The 22613-nt window shown below is 51.5% G+C and overlaps 2 protein-coding genes across 7 annotated transcripts; both read right to left on the bottom strand.

Annotated features, from left to right (window-relative positions):
• Positions 1-1974: 1974 nt before the first annotated feature.
• On the bottom strand, positions 1975-13678 carry ppp1r2 (protein phosphatase 1 regulatory inhibitor subunit 2). 4 transcript variants are annotated; one of them, XM_062977574.1, is made up of 6 exons: positions 13272-13675; positions 7535-7642; positions 7285-7362; positions 6146-6246; positions 5004-5201; positions 1975-2948 (listed from the first exon to the last, which is right to left on the bottom strand). In XM_062977574.1, the coding sequence occupies exons 1-6, from the start codon at positions 13508-13510 to the stop codon at positions 2866-2868; spliced, it is 807 nt and encodes a 268-aa protein (XP_062833644.1). In that variant the 5' UTR covers positions 13511-13675; the 3' UTR covers positions 1975-2865. The 4 variants fall into 4 exon arrangements, with proteins under 4 accessions (XP_062833644.1, XP_062833647.1, XP_062833646.1 ...); XM_062977577.1 differs by having other exon boundaries at positions 2857-2995; positions 13272-13678; XM_062977576.1 differs by lacking the exon at positions 1975-2948 and adding an exon at positions 3018-4010 and having other exon boundaries at positions 13272-13678.
• A 2599-nt stretch (positions 13679-16277) lies between these two features.
• apod (apolipoprotein D) lies at positions 16278-22395 on the bottom strand. 3 transcript variants are annotated; one of them, XM_062977578.1, is made up of 5 exons: positions 22296-22395; positions 18534-18706; positions 18198-18319; positions 17959-18047; positions 16278-17062 (listed from the first exon to the last, which is right to left on the bottom strand). In XM_062977578.1, exons 1-5 carry the CDS (start codon positions 22378-22380, stop codon positions 16827-16829), a joined length of 705 nt encoding a protein of 234 aa, XP_062833648.1. In that variant the 5' UTR covers positions 22381-22395; the 3' UTR covers positions 16278-16826. The 3 variants fall into 3 exon arrangements, with proteins under 3 accessions (XP_062833648.1, XP_062833650.1, XP_062833649.1); XM_062977580.1 differs by lacking the exon at positions 22296-22395 and adding an exon at positions 20732-20866; XM_062977579.1 differs by lacking the exon at positions 22296-22395 and adding an exon at positions 19521-19677.
• Positions 22396-22613: the final 218 nt, after the last annotated feature.

Below are 22613 nucleotides of genomic sequence, written 5' to 3'. Positions count from 1 at the left end.
CACCATTAAGTCTCTTTTGCCATTTTCTGTTCATGAGCAGAGAGAAAAGCAACTGCTCTGGGCCTTCAGACAACGGGGCACTCGATCCAATGAAGGGGATGGCGGAGGGTCACGGTCTCTCCATCTTCAGATGCTGATGTTCATCCGCCTTCTTTCCAAGAGATTTGCAGGATTCTCTGGCGGCAACACTAAAGGAATTGTTCCAGAAGCCGAGAGTGACAAGAAGAGTTGGGAGGACAAAGGCTTGACGCACAAGCATCTTGGTCTCCCTACCAGGTCGGTACCCACAACATAGGAGCCCAGCTTCCAGTTGCTTCCTCTAAGGAAGGTGGTGCAGAACGTGGCCTGAGGGACACAGTGGAGCCTTGGGTTTCAGCAGCAGGAAAAGGGGACCCCCTCCACCTGAGGAAGAACCTCCTGGCAATGATAACTGTTGTTCAGCAATGGAACAGATTGCCCGGGGGTCTCCTCCCCAGAGGTCTTGGAACACAGGCTGGGTGGCCATCTGCCCTGGGTGCTTGAATGGAGCCTTCCTGCTTGGCAGAAAGATGAGGGTTGGACTTCATGGAGACATGATAGCCATGTACAAATACGTGAAGGGAAGTCCTAGGGAGGTTCGACAGTGGAACTCTCTCCCCGGGGCCGTGGTGGAGGCTCCTTCCTTGGAGGCTTTTAAGCAGAGGCTGGATGGCCATCTGTCGGGGGTGCTTTGAATGCGATTTCCTGCTTCTTAGCAGGGGGTTGGACTGGATGGCCCATGTGGTCTCTTCCAACTCTACTATTCTATGATTCTATGACTTCCATGATCCTAAGATTCCATCCCACCAAAACCAAGGGTTGCAATTCCCCAAATGCCTCAGAATGAAAGGGACTGGCAGGCGGACCCAGCAGCTTCTGGAAAAGGCTGGGGCAACTCTTTGCCGCGCCCCCCCCCCCCCCAAACGTTTCAGCCTCTTAATAGAGACCTCATGCAGAAAGGCATCCTGGGGGTTCCAGCTGCTGCTGCTGCTCAAGCGCAGGGATTGCTCACCTTCCCCACCAGGGCCAGGCCTCTCTGACTGTCACCCCTCCCCCCCCCCCCGTGTGTGTGTGCGTGCGTGCGCATGCATGTAGGGGAGGAATAACCCAGTCAGGAGCTCTGCAACCACTGGCCTCAACAACTAGTTGCTTGATGTTTTATTGAGTGTCAATAATCCAAGTGCTGTACAGGGCGCAAGCTAACCTCCACTTCCCAACCCCGCTACCCTCCGGCCATTGTCTTGCACATGAAGGGGTCAAGTGGGAGCAGGGGGGGGCAGCCTCCCAGGGAGGCAGGTCAGGCTCACTCCACCCAGATGCCAAGTTACCAGGCCCCAGCCTCTCTCAACAAATGTCAAACATTTACCAGGTCAGGGTTGTTGTGTGTTTTCCGGGCTGTATGGCCATGTTCCAGAAGTACTCTCTCCTGATGTTTCGCCCACATCTATGGCAGGCATCCTCAGAGATTGTGCGGTATATAGATGTGGGCGAAACATCAGGAGATAATATTTCTGGAACATGGCCATACAGCCCAGAAAACACACAACAACCTTGTGATCCTGGCCATGAAAGCCTTCGAAGAAACATGCCCAGCTCTTTCAGCCGCTCCTCATAGGGCTTGTTCTCTAAACCCTTGATCCTTTGAGTCTCCCTCTTCCACTGGCCATGAAAGCCTTCGACAACACATTTACCAGGGCTTTGGGGGGGGGGGGGGGAGGAGAGAATGCCTTTTCCTTTATGGAAATGCCACAACTGGATGGGAGTGGGGGGGGGGGGGGCACAGAAATCCAAGCCGGTTGCCTGAGGCAATCCAACACTGCCTCAGCTCTTTTAGACCCTTTCTACAGCTTCCCTCCTCCTTGAATTAAAGTTTGATAACTATGTTACACACATTGCACAGTCCTCCAAGAGAGTTAGAGCCCGGCATTTGAAAAAAGTCCCCGTTTGACACAATGATAAAATAGCTCAAGGTGTTATTTGGACACACAACAAGATGTCATCTTAAAATAAGATCTACACAGTCATACAGAGTCCTGCAAACATACAGAATTTACGCAAAATCTAAAAAGGAGTCATGGAAAAATATTCTCTGAGCCAGTGCAGTCAGAAGGAAGACTTAAGCCAGCTCCTCCCTTCTTGGCCAGAGGCTTCCCTCGACACCCAGATGCTGCTCCTCTCCGAGGCCAATTCCCAGATGGAGGAGGGCCCAGCCTCCCTGAGCTTCTCCTCCCCCAGCAAAGACCCCCAGCGCTGGCCTCTCCCTGGGCCCCAGCAGTGCGGCAGAGCAGCATGGTGAATGGATGCCTTAGGTGGCAGAGAGGCACACCGCAGGGTGGAAAAAGAGCCACGGCAGAACAAAAACCAGCCAAGGACATGAAAAAAACTACACCGCATGTTGGGGTTGGCTCATGGTTTCCCAACTCTAACACCCCAAGCGCAACCACAAAGGGCCAGAGGAAGCACCAGCCCCTTGCCTGGTTCAGTGCAGCCGCTCTTTCTCAGAGAACAACAACTGAGGCAGTGGGTGCAGGTAGGAAGCGAGTGGCAGAGAGAGGAGGGCGAGGGGCATCTCCCTCACTGGAGGGTCTGGCACATCAGCAGCCACGGGGAAGAGCAGGAAGCAGGAGGCGCTGGGTGCCTTCAAACCAAGAAGAGGAGCAGAGTGAATGAGCTGGGGTCACAGATTTTACACGAAGCTGCCTTCTGAGGCCATCTCCAGTCCCTAACAGAAAAGTCTCGGTGGCTACTCAGCTGCTTTCTTGGCAATACAACAGTGCAAGCGGGCCACTCCGCAGGGCTGGGCCACGACAGAGAGGCGTGATGCAGGAACCCAAGGGCCTGCTGGCTTTACAGTCCTGAGCAGACCTCTTCCAGGCCGTGTGCCATGCTCTCGAGCGGGTCAGAAGGAGCAGCAGACGCAGCAGCGGGGACTGCGGGAAAGAGAGAAGAGCAACATGGGTTTCTCAGAGGGGACGGGCTGCAGAGGCCCACTAGGCCTCTACAGCCCCAGGAAAGTACATGACACTACATCACATTACATCAAGGCAGTGGTACTGCCTTTACTATACTTCTGAAAAGACAAAGCGGCTTCCAGAAACACTGTGGTGACAAGGGATACCCTTTTTATGCAGTGCACATGCAACAGAGCTGTCCCCTACACACAGTGGGATGCATCAGCGCCCCAGGTGCCCAGCAGCTCCTTTGCTCCCTTGAACTGCAGCACCATAAGGCTGCCCACTCAGGCCCTTCAGCCTTGCAAATCACACCCTCCATCCCTCAATTTTATCCTGATTCCCTAAACAAGAGAGAGCCCCCCCCCCCCCTTGCCACAGATGGTACCTTGCACCACATCAAACAAAAACCACAAAGGCATGAGTTTTTCTCAATTCTCCAGAATTCTTCACTGGCCTGGAATCCTCCCCATCCTTTTCTTACCCTGGAAGGACCCCCCAAATACTTTTCAGGTCTCAAAGAATCCCTGCATAAACATTATTACGCCTCCCCCTTCGCAGCTCAATCAGTCATGGAGCCCTGCACTAGAAAGGGGGCAGGTCAAGTCTTGGGGGCCACTGCAGCAGACAGCAGGCAGACCATCTCCCAGGGGAGAGAGACAGGGTGCGGGGAGATAATTTGCTCCAGAAGTTGACTCAGGCAGGGCAGGGCAGGGGGTAAAATGAAGACTGATACAGAGCAGCAGGACACAATTCTGTGAACTCCAAAGAGGCAACGGACAGGTGGCAATAACGCAGCCAAATTGAGGGATTTCCAAATGAGATAAAGAAATGCAGCCATACTTTATGCGACCCCCCTCTGCAGACCCCCTCCCCCCACTGGTCCCAGAACAACAGCCAGTCCTCACCTAGTGGAGGAAGCTGCTTCTTGGAGGATTCAAAGGGGAGTCTCTAGCGAAGGGGAAGCAGGGCTGGAGCCCAACAGGTAGGATTCTCATGGGAGTAGGGGTGCCGCTCCCTCATGGCTCCTTGAATAACCCCCTGCGGAAGGACAGAGCTCCTAGAGGACAGAAGGCACCCTTCCCTGCCGCTAAGCCAATCCCTCAAACGGGTTCCCTCTCTTCTGAACTGTGCCACCAGCCCCTTCCAGTGGAATGCTCTCATACACACGTTATTTTCTAACTTCCTCCAGAACCTAGGTGTACCTTCCAGTCCTATTTCCCAACTGAATCTATTTCTGGCAAATAAGAGTTTGTTTTCATATTACTGTGGTTACAAGACTGGAAGCCAGGCAGCTCTGGAAGGGGAAAGCTGATTCAAGGACTCAGGCCCCAATGGTCCCCAATTTCCATTGACATTCACCACTCTTGAAATCTCAGAGCAAACTGCTCAGTTTATTCACCAAAAATCCCGACGCACATGGAAGGACGGGATGGGAGTGGGCCTTGGAGGAGAGGGGTCTCTCTCCCAAAAGAGGCCCAGAGGGAGGGAGGGAGGGAGGGGGAAAGGGGCTCAACGGTAATTGAAGCAGAAGGAGACATTCCGCCCGCGGGACGCTGCATCTGGAAATACAAACGCAGGGGTCGGTCCAGGGACGGCGGCGGAGCCCCTCTGAGCAACAGGGGCCAGCACCTGCCTAAGGAACAGCACCCACCTTGCAAACCCTGGCCAGGGAGCCTCCTAATGAATACCGAGAAGAGGGGAGGAACACCCACACACATATATATATTTAAGGAAGGTCTGCTCCTTTCCTTTGGGGACTGGGCTCCCTTTCTGTTTCCTTTCCAGGGAGGGAACTGGCTACTCTCTCTCCAAAGGAGCAGCACTGCCCAGAGAGAAAGCAGGGAGGGAGGGAGGGAGGGAGGGAGGGAGGGAGGCAGGCAGGCAGACAATGCAGGCCCCAAAGGCAGTGCCACGCGCTACAGGAGGGACTTTTTGGCACCTATGCGCCTGGAAGATGCTCCCATTCCCCCTTGCAGCCACAAAGACTCTCCAAAAGGGAGCAATGGCTCACGAATGGGAATCAGCGCTCACCAAGATCTGGGCTCATCCCCCCCAAGTCAGTGGTGTCCTGCATCTCTTCGTCCTCATCGTCATCCTCTTCGTCCTCATCTTCCACCTCGTTGGCGCCTCCTCCGCGTAGCTCCTTCGCAATCAGCTGCCGGGCCAGTTTGATGTTCTGGCCTTCATTGTAATGCATCTTCCTCTTCATTTCAAACTGCCTCTTTTTCTCTGCACAAAACACAGGGCACAAAGCGCATCACCATCACCACCCACCGACAGAGATGCCTTGCACTCTTCAGATTTACCTGCACCCCACAAAAGACCTGACCTGCCAATGCTGCCCTGGGACCAGAGCCAGGGGCTGAGGAAGCTGCAAAAGAGGGCTCAGAGTGGCAAGGACTGAGGCACATTGGTACATGCGCACAGAGGGCTCTATCGATAGCCAAGACTTTCCTCAAGGAAGATTTTGCATTGGGAGCAGCCACTATTTTGCTTGCACACGGCAGTGAAGAATAATGTGGCAGGTGGGAGTAATGAGCCTTCCCAGTACACACCATCTGCATGTGTTCCTTGCAGTGGTGCACAACCTGCCCCCCCCCCAGTTGTTTTGGACTTTGGCTCCCAGAATTCTTGACCACTGGACAAGCGGGCCAGGGATTCTGGGAGTTAAAGGCCTGAACAGCTGAATGGCCACACGAACAAGGCCCTGCACAGGGAGCAAGTGGAAGAGAAGATTGGCACAAGGACGGAAATGGATCTCCCCACCTTTCACGGACCTGACAGAATGTCCAAGCAGGTGAGTTTCGCACTGCTTCTGAAGGGGCTCACGGGCACGTTTGGGCAAGCCTCCACAGGCGGAGCAGACAATTGTTTGCAAAGAGCCAGGATCAGGCTCATGCTACATATGCTCTGTGCAAGCAGCACACCAATGCCTCCTCTATTGGGCAGGTGCATTTGGGAACAGAAGGGTGGATGCTCTCCCTAGAAACGTCCCAAGGTCTAAAGGGTCCAAGGGGGAACACGCTCATTCCAAAACTGAGCAGTGAGTTCTGTAGCCTCTGTGAAGGGAAACAGGCAATTTTCTTCATGCTACCAAAGTGGAGTTGGGACAGCTTTACTAAATGCATCGCAATGTAACGGCCTTTTTCCTTTTGAAAGAAAGAGTCACTGACCTCGTTCCTCCGGGGTGAGGTCTGTCTCGTCTTCGCCTTCATCGCTGCTCTCTTCCTGTTGGGCCAAGGCCCTCGGCCCCTTGCCTTCTGCTGCAGCCAACCTGCAGAGAGGGAACCCGGGCAGAGCTGAGCCTCTCTGGGTCCAAGGAGCACCAGCCACTGGACAAGAGCTGGGCACCAAACCCAAAGGAGGCGCAAAGCTTCCCTGGCCTGCTTGCTGGGGCACCTGTTGCTGGGCAGGGCTTTGCGGAATGACATTTCAATTACTGCACTGATTCAACAAGACTCATCACTGAAACCCATCTCGGTCTGGCAAGGTCCTCACAGCTAAAGATTCAGAGCTTCATGATTTTTAGTGCAATATTTTAAAGGGCAACCTTGGTGGCCTGAGACGCGGGGATTTTTAATGATATGTCTGTATAATGTTGTTTCTGTAAAGGCATAGGACCATTGGTTGGAGCATTAATAAACTGATTGGTTGATTGATAAATGCTGTTCATTATTACGCTTATTTTATATGGTTTATATAATATGTTTACTTTGGGTTGGGGGATGATTCTTGTATTATGTTACTGTTGTTTTTTAACCATTTGTTTGCTGCTTTGAGTCCCACCTGTGGAAGAAAAGCGGGATAAAAATGTGTAATAATAATGTGGAATAAATGGAAGCCTTGTCAGGAGGAGCCATAAACAGTTGGGAGCCTGTGCTCAAAGCGTCACAATTGTGGCTGCCCTTCAGGCTGGGAGGAGGAGGAGGGCCCTGGTGGGAAGGCCCCTTCCCTGGCGCCATTACTCTTCAGCGTTATGATCAGCGGCTTAATGACAAGGTTTGGGATGCACGAGGAAAGCCTTTTGCACCAAGGCTGACAAACTGGGAGGGGCGGCTCTCACGCTGGAAGATGGGGAGAAAATTCCAAAAGACTGCTCCTGTTTTCCAATGCATGGGCCCCAAGAAGACTGTGGAATGACCTTCCTCCTGCAGGGGATTCGACAGCCGTCAAATGAGCTGTCAGGCTTCAAAAAGGGGTTGACAGCCGAGGGAGACTTCTGCCTGGCTGGGGAAGGGCTGGGTTGTGCATGACCTGCCTCTCTTGGGGTCCTGAGCCCCCATCCCCCCCCCTCCCACCTGGAACCACTCACTTCCGGGCCAGGAGGTCGGCGGTGGGGGTCTCCTGCTCCTCATCGCTGTGTGCCTCCCCCTCCTCATCGATCACTAGGCTGCAAAGGGGGTAAAAAGAGGGAGGGGCTCAGGGAGGGGCTTCCGGGTGGGGGAATAGATCCAAGAAGCCCCTCCAGCAACAGCAGCCCCCCAACACACACACACACAAAGGGCTTGGCCAGCCCCCCTCCCTCCCCGTGCGTGGCCCCAGAGGTTGGGTGGGGGCGCCACCTGTGGTAGGGGGTGCTGGGCTCGTCAATCTTCATGAGGCCATAATCCTTCCCAGCCGGGTGGTAGGTGGCCAGGATGTTCATCTCATCCCACTTGGCAGACTTCTTCCTAAGGGGAAGGAAAAGGAAGTCATGTATTTATCGTGTCAGAAGCAAGTTGAGGATACAGTTATGTATAAAAAACCACAAAGTCAAGAACTTGGCATTCTACTAAATGTCCTTTGACCAGAAGCTGGCCACTTGGGAGTGTCTCTGGTGTTGCTCCAAGAAGGTCCTCCATTGTGCATGTGGCAGGGCTCAGGCTGCATTGTAGTCAGTGGTCTGTGCTTCTATTTAAATAGTACAAATAAAGGTATCATAGGCTCCAAACTAATATACATTTCTTCCTTTGCTACAGTCTTATAGGCTACAGTCTTACAGTCTATATACATGTTTATATTAATTTTATATTGAGATGTTGGATCATGGGTTGCCATTCATTAACACAGTTCTCTAAAGGTTCTCCTCTTAAGAGTGCAGTTCCTTTATCCATTATCAACAAATCTGTACTGTATTTTTCCCATTCTTCTCAGGGAGGCATCTCTGAGGTTTTCCAATATCTGGCATATACAGTAGAGTCTCACTTATCCAAGCCTCACTTATCCGAGCCTCTGGATAATCCAAGCCATTTTTGTAGTCAATGTTTTCAATATATCGTGATATTTTGGTGCTAAATTCGTAAATACAGTAATTACAACATAACATTACTGCATATTGAACTACTTTTTCTGTCAAATTTGTTCTATAACATGATGTTTTGGTGCTTAATTTGTAAAATCATAACCTAATTTGATGTTTAATAGACTTTTCCTTAATCCCTCCTTATTATCCAAGATATTCGCTTATCCAAGCTTCTGCCGGCCTGTTTAGCTTGGATAAGTGAGACTCTACTGTACCACTCAAGCTCCCACTGTCATGCAAAACAATTTTTTTCCAAATTTTATTTCTAGTTCTTTATCAGGCGTGTTCAAAAGGTACACTTGTGGTGACATTGAGAGCCACATCCACTGTTTTAATGTGGTGAGATGTATTCCACACTGGGCATGCAATACTCAGCAGCAGAGTAGCAAAAGCTCAAGGGCAGATGTCTTCACTGTGCCTGGTTGCGATCCCCAGGTTGTGCCAGCCAGCTTTCGCACAATGCTATTTCCAGCACCCACTTTTTGTTAATCAAGCAGTGCTTCTTGTAAGTCAGAGCACAGTGCAAAGTGACTCCCAGATGTTTTGGTGTGCTGCAATGCTCCCGTGGGATTCCTTTCCAGGCTATCCTCAGAGTTCGAAGATGGGCCCTTGTTTGCCTGGGAGGGCTCTCAAGACCCAACGGGCCCCCAGTTCTCATGCCAGGAGCCTCCCTCCACACAACACTTTCTAACATTGGGCCTGGAAAGAGAGGGACAAGAAGCCTCCACGCGCACACGCCCACACACACACACAGATATAGTGCAATGACCTCCTTCTTGGCTATGAGTCATGACAAGCAGCAGGGGCCGCAGGCAGGCAGGCAGAGAGAGCGACAGCTTTCCCTACTTGGGGGGGGGGGTGTCTCCCATCAGCAGCTCAAGGCCCTCCTGCAGCAGAGCTGGTCCTTCATCCCCTCCTTGATGGGGAAATGGAAGAGGGTCACACAGAAAGAGAAGGAGGTGAAGGCATTTGAAACCCCTCCCCCATCTGTTCAAAAAATGTGCCACAAAGGGTGTGTGTAGGGGGGGGGGGGCTCTCCCATCTACATGCAGCACCCCCTCCCACCTTTCATGGAGTGATTGGAGGAGAGGGCTGCAATTGCTTTAATGATGTGACTTTAAAGTATATGTTGTTTATGTCGATATGTGTTCAAGGCATCAAATTGTGCCTTTGTTGTGAGCTGCCCTGAGTCCCCTTCGGGGTGAGATGGGCAGGATATAAATAAATAAAACTAAATAAACAAACAAAACAGGCCAAGGTCTTTAGGCACTGGGACCACCTTGACTGGCTTGAGCCAGAGTCTTTGCATAATAATAATATTATTAAATAATAATATTCTTATATAACATTATATAATATATTATAATTGTTGTATTATTATTAATATTATCATATACCAGACGCAGAGCTTTTTCTACTTCTGCCCCTGCCTTATGGAATGCCTTGCCGTCCTATATGAGAGCCATGCGTGAGTTAGGGCCTTTTACCCTAGCACTTAAGACCTGGCTTTTTACTAGAGCCTTTGATCTATGTTAATTTTATCAATATTTGTATATATGTATTTTTTATCCTTTACAATTTAGCTTGTAAATCGCCTAGAACATCTTGGATGGAGGGCGATTAATAAGTAATTAAATGATGATGATGATGATATTATGAAGCCTCTGGTGGCTCAGCGTGTTAAAGCACTGAGCTGCTGAACTTGCAGACTGAAAGGTCCCAGGTTCAAATCTGGGGAGTGGCTTGAGCGCCCGCTGTTAACTCCAGCTCCTGCCAACCTAGCAGTTCGAAAACATGCAAATGTGAGTAGATCAACAGGTACCGCTTCTGCAGGAAGGTAACAGAACTCCATGCAGTCATGTCAGTGGCCACATGACCTTGGAAGTGTCTACGGACAACGCCAGCTCTTTGGCATAGAAATGGAGATAAGCACCAACCCCCAGAGTCGGACACAACTGGACATAACGTCAGGGGAAACTTTTACCTATATTAAACCTATATTATTATTATGTCCCCACATGGAGTGTTTGCCGTATCTATGTTGTGCTCCACCCTGAGCCCCCTTTGGGGTGAGAAAGAGGGCGGAATAAAAATGATTCAAATAAATTAATAACTATGTCCAGAGTGACTCCCTGGTACGAGGGTTATCCAGAAAGTACATTACGTTTTGGAATCAAAAATGAACAAAGTATAGGAGAAAACATTTACCATATGCAGTTGAAAGCCACACCCAAATACCACATCTGACGTAGTCACCATTCAAATCTAGGCACTTACCATAGCGATGAAGCTTTGCAACTCCTTCCTCACTAAATTCTCCCGCTTGCTTCCTCAAACACTTTTTTCCAACAATAGGGGCGTGGCTGCTGCGGGAAGGGCTGACCGGCTCCTATATGGTCTCTTCACTCATCAGGGGAGGCCCTCCTCTTGCTCCCACCACCCTCGCAGTCAAGGATGGTGGGGACGAGGGAGAGGGCCTTCTCCATCGTAGCCCCTCGGCTCTGGAACTCTCTCCCCAGGGAGATCAGGTTGGCCTCTACCCTCCTTACTTTCCGGAAGAACCTGAAAACCTGGCTCTTCCAACAGGCCTTTGGCGATTGACTTCCACAGCAAAGGATTGACCTGTTGCCCATTTTTATTCTTACTGCACTTTACTCCTTTAGCCGGCCATACTCTCCTTTGATTATGCCTTCCCCCAGCACTTTAATGGGACAATGGTTTTGTATCGTCCTCTCCCCGACTGTATCTGACACTACTAGCACTTTTATGGCCCAGTTCTTTTTAGGAGCAAACCCAGGATTTTATTAAGCATGTTTGTTTTATGTGACTTGCTTTATTGTAGATTGATTTGTTTTATTGCTGTGTATTATATTGTCTGTTTTGCCTGGGCTTGGCCCCATGTAAGCTGCCCCGAGTCCCCTCGGGGAGATGGGGTGGGGTATAAATTTTTTTAAAAAATAATTATTTTTGTTCATTTTTAATTCCAAAGTGTAATGCACTTTCTGGATTATTTATTTAATACATGTATATCCTGCCCTTCTCACCCCGATGGGGACTCTGAGCGGCTTACAAATTAATTTACATACAATATTATATTATTAGCATAGCACAATACTACCAATAAATTACCATATTGTACTATATCTATATATTGTAATATTATTAATAATATTACATGTAATATATAATATATAATTAATACTATTGTACTGTATTATTAGTATTATATTGTATTACAAAATAATATTAATATTATATGCACATGCAATATATTATATTATTATATATTATTGTAAATTATATTGTATATACAGTAGAGTCTCACTTATCCAACACTCGCTTATCCAACGTTCTGGATTATCCAACGCACTTTTGTAGACAATGTTTTCAATACATCATGATATTTTGGTATTAAATTCGTAAATACAGTAATTACTACATAGCATTACCATGTATTAAACTACTTTTTCTGTCAAATTTGTTGTATAACCTGATGTTTTGGTGCTTAATTTGTAAAATCATAACGTAATTTGATGTTTAATAGGCTTTTCCTTAATCCCTCCTTATTATCCAATATATTTGCTTATCCAACGTTCTGCCAGCCCGTTTATTTTGGATAAGTGAGACTCTACTGTATATCTATATATTGTAATATTATTAATAATATTACATGTAATATAGAATTAAAATATTATACTATATTATTAGTATTATATTGTATTACAAAATAATATTAATATTATATGTATATATAATATATTATAATACTAGCTGTGCCCGGCCATGCATTGCTGTGGCGAAGTATGGTGGTATGGGAAATAAAGTATTGAGGAATTGGTGGTACAGTAGAGTCTCACTTATCCAAGATAAATGGGCCGGCAGAACGTTGGATAAGCGAGTATGTTGGATAATAAGGAGGGATTAAGGAAAAGCCTATTAAACATCAAATTAGGTTATGATTTTACAAATTAAGCATTAAAATATGTTATACAACAAATTTGACAGAAAAAAGTAGTTCAATACGCAGTAATGCTATGTAGTAATTACTGTATTTACGAGTTTAGCAGCAAAATATCACGATGTATTGAAAACATTGACTACAAAAATGCGTTGGATAATCCAGAATGTTGAATAAGCGAGTGTTGGATAAGTGAGACTCTACTGTAGTTAAGGTAAAGGGTAAAGGTTTTCCCCTGACATTAAGTCCAGTCATGTCTGAATCTGGGAGGTTGGAGCTCATCTCCATTTCTAAGCTGAAGAGCCGGCATTGTCCGTAGACTCCTCCAAGGTCATGTGGCATGACTGCATGGAGCGCCGTTTCCTCCCCGCTGGAGCAGTGCCTATTCATCTACTCACATTTGTGATGCCTAACTCTGCCTGTCCCCTGGGCTGAGTGGGTTGCTAGGAGACCAAGTGGGTGGAGCTTAGCCTTCTAACTGGCAGCAATTGGATAAAAACAATTATTCCTCTCCCTCTAATTAGGACTTTATTTTTCTTTTCTTTTTGTCATATGAACGTAGAGGCATGGATGAGGGGTTGTGCTGCCAGGTTTAGTGTTTCTGGGATGTGTAATTTTGTCCTAGGCCGAAATTTTTTTTATCCTTTTATACATATACTAGCTGTGCCCGGCCACGCGTTGCTGTGGCGAACTATGGTGGTATGGTAAATAAATTATTGAGGAATTGGTGGTAGTTAAGGTAAAGGGTAAAGGTTTTACCTTACACTGTCCAATATAAATGGGTTATATAGCTGTGTGGAAGGGCCTTGAGTCTATACTGCCATATAATCCAGTTCAAATCAGATAATCTGTATTTTATAGGCAGTGTGGAAGAGGCCTAAGCGAGGCCTAACTCTTCCTGTCCCCTGGGCTGAGTGGGTTGATAGGAGACCAAATAAGTGAGCTTAACCTTCTAACTGGCAGCAATTGGATAAAAACAATTATTCCTCTCCCTGTAATTGGGACTTTATTTTTCGGCGCAGCCCGGCCCTCTCTCCCTGCTTCCCCGCCCCGGACTCACCCTTCGACGCTGGGCCGGGTCTCGAGCGGGCGGGCGCGCTTCTCCGCCGCCTCGCCGTCCTTCGGCGCCTCCCTGTCGCGCTCGCGGTGCGCGCTGCCGCTCCGGGGCGGGGAGGGCAGGCCCATGTCGAGGCCTAGGCTCAGGCCGGAGATGCTGGAAGGGTTCTTCAGGATGCCCTTCACGGGCCGCGCGGCCGCCGTGGACGACAGCGACGAGGACGGGGAGCTCTTCGCCTCCATGGCCGGGCACCCCCTCGCCCGCCTGGCCGCCCTCCCGCCCGCCCTCCTCCTCTGCTTCTCGAGGCCCGTCGCTTCGATTCCCGCCCGCCTCACAGGCCGCAGCCGCCCCGGACGACGCCTCAGCCTCCGCCTCAGTCGGGTGGGCCCACTGCGCACGCGCAAGGTGGGCAGGGAAGGCGCTGGTGTGGGCGGTGACGTCACAAGGGAGGGGCGGGCAAGGAAGGAAGGCGGGAGAGATGTTGCAGCTCACAGGCCCCGCCCTCCGCGCATGCGCCAAGGCTCCTCCTCCCCTGAAGGGCCCCGCCGAGTTCCCAAAATGGCCGCCATCGCCTCAGGAGCGCATCGAGAGCCGCACGGTTCTGGGCTATAGGAGTCGACGCCAGGCCGGGGCCAGGCCGGGTGTTTTGGACTCCAACTCCCGCCATTCCTCACAGCCTCAGGCCCTTTCCTTTTCCCCCTCAGCCGCTTAAGCGGCTGAGGGGGAAAAGGAAGGGGCCTGAGGCTGTGAGGAATGGCGGGAGTTGGCTGAGGGCGGGAAAAGAAAGATCCTAAGATTGGGATTCTTTTCAGGAGTTTTAAATGATTATTTTAATGGAGTGTTGTGTGCTTTCCAATGTATTCTAGCAGCATTTTCTCCTGACGTTTCGCCTGCATCTGTGTCTGGCCTCGTTTTAATGTGTTTATGAAGTGTTTCGACCTTCGAATTATTGTATTATTGTTCATGGAGCCTCCGGTGGCCTAGGGGATAAAAGCCTTGTGACTTGAAGGTTGGGTTGCTGACCTGAAGGCTGCCAGGTTCGAATCCCACCCAGGGAGAAGGTGGATGAGCTCCCTCTCTCAGCTCCAGCTCCATGTGGGGACATGAGAGAAGCCTCCCACAAGGATGGTAAAAACATCAAAACATCCGGGCAATGTCCCCTGGGCAACGTCCTTGCAGACAGCCAATTCTCTCACTCCAGAAGCAACTCTGGTTGCTCCTGACACTGGAAAAAAATATTATTCATGGCCTTGGGAGCCTTTATGGGCCAGGAGGGGGTACGAAAGTGGGTTGAGGAGACACGATCACCATGTGTTAATACGTGAAAGGGTGTCCTAAGGAAGAAGGAGCAGGCTTGTTTTCTGTTGTCCTGGAAGCTAAGACTCATAGAATCATAGAATAGTAGAGTTGGAAGAGACCACATGGGCCATCTAGTCCAACCCCCTGCTAAGAAGCAGGAAATCTCATTCAAAGCACCCCCGACAGATGGCCATCCAGCCTCTGCTTAAAAGCCTCCAAGGAAGGAGCCTCCACCACGGCCCCGGGGAGAGAGTTCCACTGCCGAACAGCCCTTCTCACAGTGAGGAAGTTCTTCCTGATGTTCAGGTGGAATCTCCTTTCCTGTAGTTTGAAGCCATTGTTCCATGTCCTAGTCTCCAGGGCAGCAGAAAACAAGCTTGCTCCCTCCAATAGAGGGAGCCATGGGTTCAAATGGAGCCATGGGTTCAAATGACAGGAGAGGAGATTCCACCTGAACATTAGGAAGAACTTCCTGACCTTAAAAAAAGCTGTTGATTTTATGATTGTATCGCAGCATTTTAACTTGTGTTTTACAAATGATTGTGACTTTATTTTATGCCTTCATTTGCGTGTTTCTCTGTATTTGATATTATTATATGTTCGTTTTATATCTGTAAGCCACCCCGAGGCCCCCTGGGAAGATGGAGGCGGGGTATAAAAATAAAATTATTATTATTATTATTATTATTATTATGTTGAGCAGTGGAACTCTCTGCCTCAGTAGTCTGGTGGAAGCTCCGTCCTTGGAGGCTTTTAAGCAGAAGCTGAATGGCTATTTGTCAGGGGTGCTTTGATTGTGCTTTTCCTGTCTGGCAGAATAAGGTTGGATTGGGTGGCCCTTGGGGATCCCTTCCAACTTTATTATTCTGTGAATCTGTGATTCTATTAACGTAAGCAAGAAAATACTTGAGTATGCATTTGTCTGAGTACAAGAAGCAGAAAAGCTCAGAGGTGGGAACTAGGCCCCCACTTCTTACAGGAGTGAATAATAACTCTAAAGAGTCTCCTGCAGCACAACCTCTTCCTCTCTGCTGGCTGGTTTTTGTTGTTGTTGTGTTTTATATTTCTTATTGTATTTGCCTGGGCTGTCGCCTCATGTAAGCCGCCCCGAGTCCCTTCGGGGAGATGGAGGCTGGGTATAAGAATAAATGTTGTTATTATTATTATTAAGAAGGCTTTTTTGGAGAGCAAAACACATTGGTGGTGATGCCCCTGCTTCTCTCTAGGGGGCGCTGCAGCTCCAGCTGAGGCTTCACACTCAGGTGCTCAGAGTCCCGGCCACTCACTGCCTGAAAGGGGCCCAAGGCAGGCATGTGGCCACTCCACCCTCCCTTTGGACGTTTAGGCCCTTCCTCCTGGGCAAGGCAGTGCGACCCTTCCTCTTGGGTGGAAGCAGAGGCTTTTCCAGAGTCAGGGGCCTTCTGCAGGTGGCAAGAGGGGACCCCTGGGGCCCTTAGAGCAGGGAAAGGGCACACACCATTGGGCGAACTGGCTGCTGTTGTCGCCTCATGCAAGGCAAACCACCTCCTTGTTTGAGAGAGGGCTGTCCTGTGGCATCTTCAACCCACCCCCTCAAAAGGGGCAACAGGGTTTCCTGTGGAGGTAGCCAAGGATGTGCCTCAGTGCGCAACACATAGGGGTGCCCCTCCCACACATACAGCCAAGAGAGGATGCCCAGAAGCAGAAGAAATCCAGCAGAACAATGCAAACTGCTTGCCTGGCGGAGTTTATTATTCTAAGCAGAAAAGCTGAAGGTTCCTCAAAAGAGCATTTGGGTTGTAGCTTCACCCAGGAAGGCATGGCATGGCTGCCCGGTGGGTTCCAGCTCTCTGCCCTCCATGACACCACAAAGGCAGCAGTGGCACAGAATCCCAAACAACTGCCTTTGGCTCACCTGGAGCCAGATGTGGGCTTTGAAGCAACAGCTGGAAAAGAGGCCTCACAAAGCTACACGAAGACAGGTTTTGCCCTCCCGACTTTCCTTCTTTCCCTCTCGCCCGACATTCCTTTGCCCTTTCCTTCTTCCATCCATCCATCCTTCCGCCCCATCTTTCCTTTGTTCCTTTCCTCCTCTCCTTCCTTGCCATCCTTCAATCCTTATTTCCTTCCTTCCTTTTTCCCTTCCCCTGCGCCCAGCCCAAGGCCTCCCAACAGATATCATGCCGTAAGCGTTGCTATTTAGCACAAGGAAGCAAGAAAGTCTGTCTGTCAGAGTGTTCATGCGTCCTTCGGTCCAGCCTTGGTCCCCTTGCGGGGGGGCTACATGTCAGGAGGGCAGTCCGTCTGGTCGGTGGGCCGCATCCGCGCCGTGTTGATGTCGTAGGACTGGAGGATGTTCTTCAGGTGGTCCACGGTCTCCGGGTGCAGCTCGGGGGTCCGGGACATGATCCAGGCGTAATCCACATGGAAGAGCCACATGAAGTTGGTGCAAGAGTAGACCAGGGCGTAGTTGTCATAGTCAGTGGAGATGACCCAGTAAGGGGCTGCCGGCATGACTGCGGGGAGGAAGGGGAGAAAGGAAGCACAGGGAGCGGGTCTCCCAAGGAAAAGGCAGGATCCACGCCCGCAGAGGGGCTGCTTGCCTTGGGCACAACCTTGGGGGAGCTACAGCCAGCATATGTTAAACCCAGTCCCTGCAGCCCTTTCTGGTAGGCAGTGGCTCTGTCCAACCATGTATGTTGGTGGGGCATCGCAGCATATGGCTGGGTGTGTGGGTGGCATGGGGAAGCCAGGGAGGATTCCTTTGACTGACTGGATGGCCATCTGTCAGGAAGAATCAGATTGTGTGTTCAGTGGCAGAAAGGGGTTGGACTGGACTGGCCTTGCGATTCTCAGGCAACCTGCTGAAGGAGGGGAGGACGGGACTCCTGGCTGTCCAGGGCAAAGGTCCTCCTCTGTCCTTCCCCTCCCTCCACAATTCATTAACTGTGGGGCCATCCTCTGGGGAGCTGGGACACGCAGAATGGCGCTCTTGGGTGGCTGAAATGAGATGCTCTCCCTGGTGGCCACTTCCCCCACCTGGCCACCTTCCTTCTTGCTGTCTGGAACTGCCAGCCAGACCAGTGGTGCAGCTGGGTTTGCTGAGTGAGGACCGTTCAGGCAGGGGAGAACTGCAAAGGAGCCAAGGACGGCTCCCAGGAGTCTCCGCAATGAAAGCGATGCAGATTAAAACGGCCAAGCACAGAGGCTGGGAGGAAAAGGGTTTGGAGTCAGAGTAGCCAGTGCCTGAACGGGAAAGGCATTGGGGGTTGGAAGGGACCCCCAAGGGCCATCTGATTTAGCCCCGTTCCACCACACAGGAGGGTACCCTCCAAGCCCTCCTGACAGATGCCCTCTGTCAAGCCTCCCAGGAAGTGCAAAACAAACATTTGCACACGCGGAGGGGACTTACACCAGTTGAATTTGACGTGCAGCTTGGCCGGTTCCTGGAGGTTTACGTGGAAGGCCTCTCCCTCGATCTCGTTGAGGGTGCCGTCCATGCTGGAAGGGAGAGGGATGGGCCCTGCAGTCAGGAGTGGCCCTGGCAGCCCCCCATGCCCCGGGAGCATGTGCTCCAACGCCTCACCCCCTTGGCTTCACTGGCCCCCTCAGCGCCCCCCCCCCAATTGCCACAGAGGAGCAGCCTCTTACTGAATCTCTTTGTTGACTACTTTCACTTTCCCGTTTTCCTTCAGCGAGTAATTGGCCTGGATGCAGTGGCCCTTCTCGAAGTTGGATGGCAGCTTCTCAATTTCGTACCATTTGCCTAAATACTGGGAGAGGGAGAGAAAGCAGTGCCACTTCTGTGGGTGCCCAGCATGATCCGCATGCCCCTCCCTCTTGCCCCGCCCGGCATTTGGACCAGGCCGGTGCCCCCCTTGCCGCCCCACAGGCCTCCGTGCCCGCCCCACCAGGACATGGCAAGGCATGGCTTGCTGACTCCTGGATGCCAGCCCTGCCATGGAAGCGGTAGCAGCACTGTCCTACCTTGTGGATGTCAAAGACCTCCTGGACTGGGGGGTCCGGGCACTTCCCCATGTGGAAGGTCTGGGCCTGGGCCAGGCCCAGGAGGAGATGGAGCAGGAGGAAGGGCAGCAGCCCCAAGTGGACCCAAGAGGAGCAGGAGGAGGGCATGGCGGCAAGAATGGCAGGACGCTCTCCTGGAGGAAAGAGGGGACAGTGGGGCACGCGTTGTGTCAGCAAATGCCATTTGCACAGCTGTGCAGTTGCACACCGACCCGGTTGCAAAGAGAGATCTTTGAGGAGCACCTGGCTTTGCTTGGCCTCTCAGTGTCACCTGTCACAAATGTCTATGAGGGTCTTTTGCTTGCGGCCACATTTCAAAAGGGAACAGACACTTTCAGAGGGAACCTCCCCAGCAGCCCGAGGGTCCCCATCTCACGGCCATAGAATTGGTAATGGGGAGTTGGTCCATCACAAATATTCAGTTGGGACACTGACCCTCCCATTGCTGCCCAAAGGCTGACTTTGGGATGGAAAGCAAGTGAGGAGGAGGAGGAAGAGCCCAGCCCTCCTGCAGGGAAGTGGGGGCTGGCCTCCCTGCCTTCTTTTTTGCTGCCAGCCCTTCTCTCTGTTTGACCGATGGAGTGCTGTCAGGGGCCAAGGACAGGCTCCTTCTCTGGCCTGGCTGACCTTTACCCTGCCAGGTCTGCCCTTCCAGGCGGGGGGCACCTTAGGAAGGGCCCTTTGTTGCCATCTGGGTGGTGGCTGCCCAGGGGGGGAAGCATTATTTTCCCATAACTACCCCCCCCCCCATAGCAACACGGGATGAAGGCTTAAAGGGGGGTGGGATGAGTGTCAGAAAAGCAGGGGCATTTCCCCCTGAAATCGTTCTTCAGCTCTAGGCATCCTGTGGAGAGCAGTGATCCTCCTGCCCGCCGGCCTTGAAGCAGCCCCCAAGGCGGCATCAGTGGGCTCTCCGTGGGAGCAGAGGGACTGCTTGGGGCTGCCTACCTGGCCTGGAGTCTTCTTCTCCCAGTGACCTGCAGCCTGTGTTCCCTGCCTGCTCTCCTGGCAGCTGCCCTCCTTTTAAGGGCCTCCGCCACTCCCTCCCTTCCTCCTTGTGGGGCAGTTGCCCCTTCTGCCTTGTGGCTCAGAGGCGGGCGAGGAGAAATGGGAGGCGCTGGTGCCAAGCCGGTGCCAAGCACACACCCATCATCTGCCAGGATGCGGATGCCCCCAAGCAGAAGCCTGGTTCCTCCCTCCTCCTCTGGCCTCCACTTGAATGAATGTGCCATTTCAAAGAGGAGGTGGAGGTGCTCCTCTGTACCAAGTGACCACGTCTTCAGAGGAACAGCACAACGCGTGAAGTGCCGGGACAACAGCTTGCCCATTGCAAGGTGCTCTGTGCCTCCCCCCCCCCCCATGCGCTGCCTTCTGTGGCTCTCCCCCAGTTTTGCCTCATTGTCTCTGAAGCTGGACTGGATAGCCCACAAGGTCTCTTGCTGGAGAGAGCTCCAAATTGATCTTGTAGCTCCGAACTCAGAACCATCCATGGTCCTTTTCTGTCTATGTGTCCCTTTCCCCCTGTGTTTAGGAACAAACCCCTCCTCAGAAACATCCTCAATGTGTTCCTCCTCCAGGACAATCTTCCCTGTCCAGGACATCTGTTCCCGAATATGCTGCACAGGAGATACAAGGGTTTCGAGCTCCTGGGCCTTCTCTTCCAAGGGGGGCACCAACCTGCCCTTGAGGCAAGTATTGCTATCCACATTTTCCGGCAAGACTACAAACCAGCTACAACTCTTGTGGTGGTTCCCTCACTATCAGTGTTCCCTAGCCTTATGTAATACCGAAACCCAACTCCCAAGTGTCCACCCCATAAGTCTCCAACTCCTCTGCAAGATGTCCATGGACCTTCTCTGTCCGCTGATCTCTTGTACACTGAGTTCCATCAACGTGTGGGCCACAGCTTTGTAGAGAGCTAGTGCCCAACCAAACCTCTGACTTGCTGCCTTTCAGCAGAAGTCCCACTTTCCTGAGACCATCCGCTGAAGCAGAGATCCTGAGCCCAGGCACAATAGGACACCAGAACCCTAATGAGTAAGCAGGCAGGCAAGCAAGCAAGCTTCTACTCTCACAAAAAGTAGCCTTAATAACCCAACAACACATACACTGACATTCTGTGGGGCTGGGAAGGTTGAACCCAGGAGACACACTCTCACCTTCTGCCGTCTCTTCCACCAAACCCACGGAAAACGCCCCGTCGGCCTTATCTGCAAGTGCAGCTCCTGTGGGCCGAGCTCCAGGGCCTGGGGCTGCATCTATATAGAGGGCGAGTGCCCTTTGACTCACTTCCTCTCAGCACATGCCTCCATTCTTCCAGGCCACATGTGCAGGTGGAGGCCCTGGGGCTACCCACTCAATAGAACAACCCTAAGGAGCCCTCAAATGACCTCCACTCAGCTCACACTCAAAGTCAGCCTCATCCCAACAAACATATCAGCTTTAACTCAACAAACTCAAAAGGCTCCTTAGGGACAGAAAGGCTTAGTCAAAATGACACAGGCTTATCTTTACCATATTGAGACTCATACTGCCAGGTTTCAAAGATATATATTACTGTATCATACCGGTATCTGGTTTGCTATGTCAAGAGCTCAAGTTCATCTTGTTTATTTCCTATACTCTCTGCATTCATGCCGCGGCACCATGGGCCATGTGCCCTTTCCTGCAGCTGCTCATTTAAGCTTCTTCCCCTTCCGTTGCTGAGTTCTTGTAGTATTCACCCAGTCCTCCCTATGACGGTTGGCTGTGATGTCCAGGCCCTGCTCTCAGGTATGCCCTCTCCCTCCTCCGACTACTCTGTGGAAGGCAAAGGGTGGAGCCCCACTCTCCTGAGGATCCCAGCTCCCACCAAGGGCCGCCTTCCACTCTGTCCATCTCTCGGACAGAGCCAGGGATTGTGGCCCCAAAGCCCCCTTCCACTCTGTCCATCTCTCGGACAGAGCCAGGGATTGTGACCCCAAAGCCCCCTTCCACTCTGTCCATCTCTCGGACAGAGCCAGGGATTGTGGCCCCAAAGCCCCCTTCCACTCTGTCCATCTCTCGGACAGAGCCAGGGATTGTGGCCCCAAAGCCCCCTTCCACTCTGTCCATCTCTCGGACAGAGCCAGGGATTGGGACCCCAAAGCCCCTCTTTGAGGTGCAGGGCCCCATCCTCAGCCGTCTCCTACACCACTCAAGCCCCACGGTTCTCTTCCTCTCATGTTCCTCCTGCCACAAAAACACGACACAGACCCTCGCCCGGGGCTGAGATACACAGAAGGACAGGCAGTGTTGCTGCTGCCATGGGGGCCCACAAGCGTGAGGAGCTCCCGGGAGAAGGGTTTGTCTGGGCAGAGGTCCCACCAGACTCCCCGATCATCCCTGGGGCTCCGGTGGGATGGACACATCAGCAGGCAGGCCCACAGCATGGGCAAAAACTAAGCATCAGGTGCTGCGCTCAGCCTCCCTGGCTGTCATTTGAAGTCAGCATCAATCCGTCCACACTGCAAGCGAGATCAGACAGGTCCAGGAATGCCAGCACCCGTCTCCATCTGCCCGCTCTTCCCAGGGAGAGTGTGTGCCAAGGTGTGCCCAGGGTGCAGGTACGATTCTCTGTAAGGAGAGAAGGGGAACCAAAGGGCAAGGGGGCTGCAGGGAAATGGGAGACCCCACCCTGTTGTTTTATGGCTCAGTCTGCAGTGAGGTCCCCATGCCATGGCTCTCCCACTCGTTTTCCTTTACCTCTCAGTCCGATGAGACCCCATCCAGGGCAGGGCCTGGGTCGCATGGCCCTTGACCAATGATGGCCACTGGGATCTCTCTCCATCGCACGTCAACAACGGGCTTCACCTGGAGGGTTAGGGCACCAGGTTGGCCGGGCCCTTGGCTGCGCACCTGGAATTTTAGGCCATCTGAGGCAGGATGAAGTGCAATTATCAGGGTGATTAGTCCATTCTGCAAAACAAGTCATCTGCTGTTAAATCTTTCTGGGTGATGCAGCAGCAGCAATATGGTCACACTCCTTCTTAACAACAGCACCAGGCATGTGCATGTGCATGG

The sequence above is a fragment of the Anolis carolinensis genome, chromosome 3 (genome assembly GCF_035594765.1).
Source record: "Anolis carolinensis isolate JA03-04 chromosome 3, rAnoCar3.1.pri, whole genome shotgun sequence".
NCBI classification, from domain to species: Eukaryota; Metazoa; Chordata; class Lepidosauria; order Squamata; family Dactyloidae; genus Anolis; species Anolis carolinensis.
This window is presented reverse-complemented; position numbering and strand designations above follow the sequence as displayed.